This window comes from Hyaena hyaena, unplaced genomic scaffold (assembly GCF_003009895.1).
Source record: "Hyaena hyaena isolate Hyena2069 unplaced genomic scaffold, ASM300989v1 scaffold_229, whole genome shotgun sequence".
NCBI classification, from domain to species: domain Eukaryota; kingdom Metazoa; phylum Chordata; class Mammalia; order Carnivora; family Hyaenidae; genus Hyaena; species Hyaena hyaena.
In genome coordinates this window covers 2,125,031-2,128,689 of record NW_024080861.1, presented here as the reverse complement: position 1 = coordinate 2,128,689, position 3,659 = coordinate 2,125,031, and the positions used below count along the sequence as shown (strand labels likewise).

The 3,659-nt window shown below is 39.6% G+C and overlaps 1 protein-coding gene across 2 annotated transcripts in view; it reads right to left on the bottom strand.

Annotated features, from left to right (window-relative positions):
* Window positions 1–2,412: 2,412 nt before the first annotated feature.
* Window positions 2,413–3,659, bottom strand: part of ABRACL (ABRA C-terminal like) — a 12,558-nt gene continuing 11,311 nt past the window's right edge. For both annotated transcript variants that reach the window (XM_039243581.1, XM_039243580.1), the window contains exon 3: window positions 2,413–2,994. In XM_039243581.1, the coding sequence (XP_039099512.1) occupies window positions 2,810–2,994 (185 nt within the window). In that variant the 3' untranslated portion in view covers window positions 2,413–2,809. The remainder of the gene's footprint in view (window positions 2,995–3,659) is intronic.

Sequence of the window (3,659 nt, the reverse complement as noted above, 5' to 3'; positions counted from 1 at the left end):
TTTCTCAAAATAAACAATCACATGGATATATCTCTTCTGAGAAATTTTTCCAATTCTAAATCATTATGGTTTGAAATTTTAAAACATTATTTAGAGTGACCAAGAAGACACTAAACAAAGTGGTAGATTGAGTAACTGTTTCAACTTACTTCTGCAGATTTTTTAAGGAAGTCTGATTACATATCAAAATTGAGATGAAGTCAGTCTTGAACCTTAATTCTCAAGCCTGTCTATATTCCTGAACTTTCACCTGGTTCCAGAACCAAATCCTCACCTGCTCAGTATGCACTTCCACTCTAACCACCTCAAGTTCACCATGCCCAAGTGAAACTCGAAAACCAGCCCTCCTGCTCCGTCTAATTTCTATCTCTATTAAATAAGTTATTCTCAGTCACTGAGGATTCATCCTCCAAAGGTCTCTTATATCTATGGCAAACTTATGTTGTTCCCATATACCCAGCATCCATTTGTGTGTGTGGGGAGGGGGACTACCTTTCTCCTCTTTGAGGTGAGGTTGTAAAGCCCAACACCTACCCTTTCCTCACTTGGAAACGAGCATGTGATCTCGTTTGACAAGGCTGTCAATTTACTGTACCTGATTCCTCTAGCAAATGTTACTGGTAAAAGGGGTAGGTTTATGCTGCATGTGGGGGCAGGGTTCCTCTCCTCAAATTCATAATTAGGTAAAATAGATTCTCTTTCCACTAGGGTGGCTAATCTGGGAGTATGTGAATTTGGAACTACAAGCAGGCATCTTTCTGGCTATATGCAGGAAGCCTATTTAAAGTAGAAAGAGAATGAGGTTGGACCAAAGAAGGCATCAGTACCAATATGGAAACCCAGAGAGTTTTGACACCATTTGGCTCCCAGGAGCCAGCCATTCCTTAAGTCCATCCCATCCTTGGACTTGCATTACATGATCCTGACGTGCCCATTTCTAGCTCGGTGAACTTGGACGAGCTGTTTAACTTCTCTGTGCATCTCTTGCCTCATCTATAAAATGGGAGGTATTATTGATACCTACCTCACAGTTATATGAGGATTAGCAGCGCAAGTGCTCAATAAATGTTAGCAAAGACTATGAAGTGTCAGTGAATTCTATTGTTGTTTAATCTAGTTTGACGTGGGGTCTTGTCACAATGGAAAGGCTATTGATGAGAGTTGAAACTTTAAAAATGTGCTTGGAGTCCATCCTTCATTTGCTTTCCCATCATCACCGTCCCCATGGATTCTTGAGCAGTGTTTTAGCTGGCTTCTCTCGTTGCCTCTTTGCTCTCCACAATCCTCCCTACTTACCAGTGCCAGAGCTACCTTCACAAAACATCGCTTTCATCCTGTAGTTTCTCTGCTCCAGTTTCTGTTCAGACTCCTCTCCCTGGCTTCCCAGGTTTGACCTTATTTATCCAGTCTGAACCACCTCTCTCTAACATTCCAGTCGACCTGACATCACACTTGTCACAAGAGCGAGCCTTGCTTATTCACGTCCCAGTCTTACCTCACCTGAGACATCACTGTCGTCCCCTCCCAGCTTCTTCCCTGCTGGAGAATTAGCCCCAATCATGCAAATTCTAACTCTTCTATGCTACCTTTCCCAACCATCATGGTTTCCATGGATTTTTTCCTCCTTGAGATTATGTATCATTTTCAATTGTGTACGATGGGCTGTAATACACAATTATAGACATTTTTATATTGTTTCAGGTGGAGCTAACTCATCCAATTAGGAAGTGAAGTTTTAGGTTGTATTTGTTTTGGCACAGGCCCTCAGTGGTAAGCACATAATAGACACCAAAGTCAATATATTTTTAAAGGGCCCAATCATAACACACACCTACTTTTTAAAAATTTTCTGTTTATTTATTTTTGAGAGAGAGAGAACACAAGCAGGGGAAGAACAGAGAGAGAGGGAGACACAGAATCTGAAGCAGGCTCCAGGCTCTGAGCTGTCAGCACAGAGCCCAGTGCAGGGCTCAAACTCATGAACTGTCAGACCCTTAACTGACAGAGCCACTCAAGAACCCCATGCATCCTGGGGCGTCTGGGTGGCTCAGTCGGTTAAGCATCCGAGTTTGGTTCAGATCATAGTCTCACAGTTCATGGGTTCGAGCCCCATGTCGGGCTCTGTGCTGACAGCTAGCTCAGAGCCTGGAGCCTGTTTCAGATTCTGTATCTCCCTCTTTCTCTGACCCTCCTCTGTTCACGCTGTCTCTCTCTTTTTCTCTCAGAAATAAATAAAACATGTAAAAAAAGTTTTTAAAAAGAACCCCACCCATCCCTACTTTTAAAATTCTGTAGTTTAAAGAAATTTTTTCTTCCAATTATGGTAACTTTTATTGCAGTTACCTAAACTTGATGCAGAAACTTGATTCTGAGAGGCACATAAATCTTAAATGACAAAATAAGGCAATAAGACAATTTTAACATACATGTCTTTATTACATAAACAGTATAATATTCCTTGTGGGAGTTGGACTTCCATTTTGCCTCTTGCTTTTATGGAATGTCAAATATCTGTAGAAATTGTCTAAGAATGATTTATGAAACACCTTACACTTCAACCAAAAAAAGCCTCAATGCCTACATTTTCCAACCAGATTCCTGAGAAAAATAACAGGTTTTGTTTATTTTACAGTGTAATACATAAATTTTTTCCAAGGTATAAAAAAGGACAAACTTTTAAAATAAGAGTCTCCTTTTGTTTTCAAAGTTCTATAAAAATACATCAAGTATGCTCATGTGTGTCCTTTTACTTAATATTCCAGTTTACCAGAAACAAAAAGTAACAATAAACAAAGATATGCAAATCACATTAATCTTGCAGCAATATAATGTCCACATCATCATGGACACCTTGCAAAAGTAGCTCTCCTGGGTACATAACAATCTTCCTTCGTTTTGCAGCTTTGAGAGTTCCGACCAATGCTTCAAAGAGATTGGCACATTTGTCGTCTCGGAAGAGGACCCCAAATTTCACGCTTAACTTCCCATCAGCATCTAATTTGAGAAAATACAATGTTAGTCAATGCAAAGTCACTTCTTGCACCCATAAATGGGAGATTTACCTAATCTTTAAAAAAAATACCTAACTATAAGTTAACCAAGATTACAATTTAACAGTTCACACTCAAATTAGACGTAATCCTTTGTCAGATCCAAAAAGCATGAAATAAATACAATGTGTTGTACACCTCCTGGCCTTAGTTTCGTCTGGACAAAAACTGAAAGAAAACCAAGACTCGTTTACAAAAAGTGAATGTGTTACAGAGTTACTACTGTTGACCAATTCCCTTCTGTCTATATTTTGATTTTTTAATTGCAGTGTTGTTAAATCGATAAAAATAACAAATATTTTTTGTTTCTTTTAAGTGTGTTCTAAACACGTTTAGTACTCCCAGAAAGGAAATGATGACCTTAAAAATGAAGAAATCCCTTGGGGCTCCAGGTGGCTCAATCGGTTGGGCATCTGACTTCGACTCAGGTCATGATTTCATGGTTCATGGGTTTGAGCCCTGCATCAGGCTCTGTGCTCACAGCTCAGAGTCTAGATCCTGCTTCTGACTTTGTGTATCCCTCTCTGTCTCTGCCCCTCCCCCACTTGTCCTCTCTCTCTCTCTCTCTCTCAAGTAAACATTAAAAAAAAAAAAAAAAAAAGGAAGAAA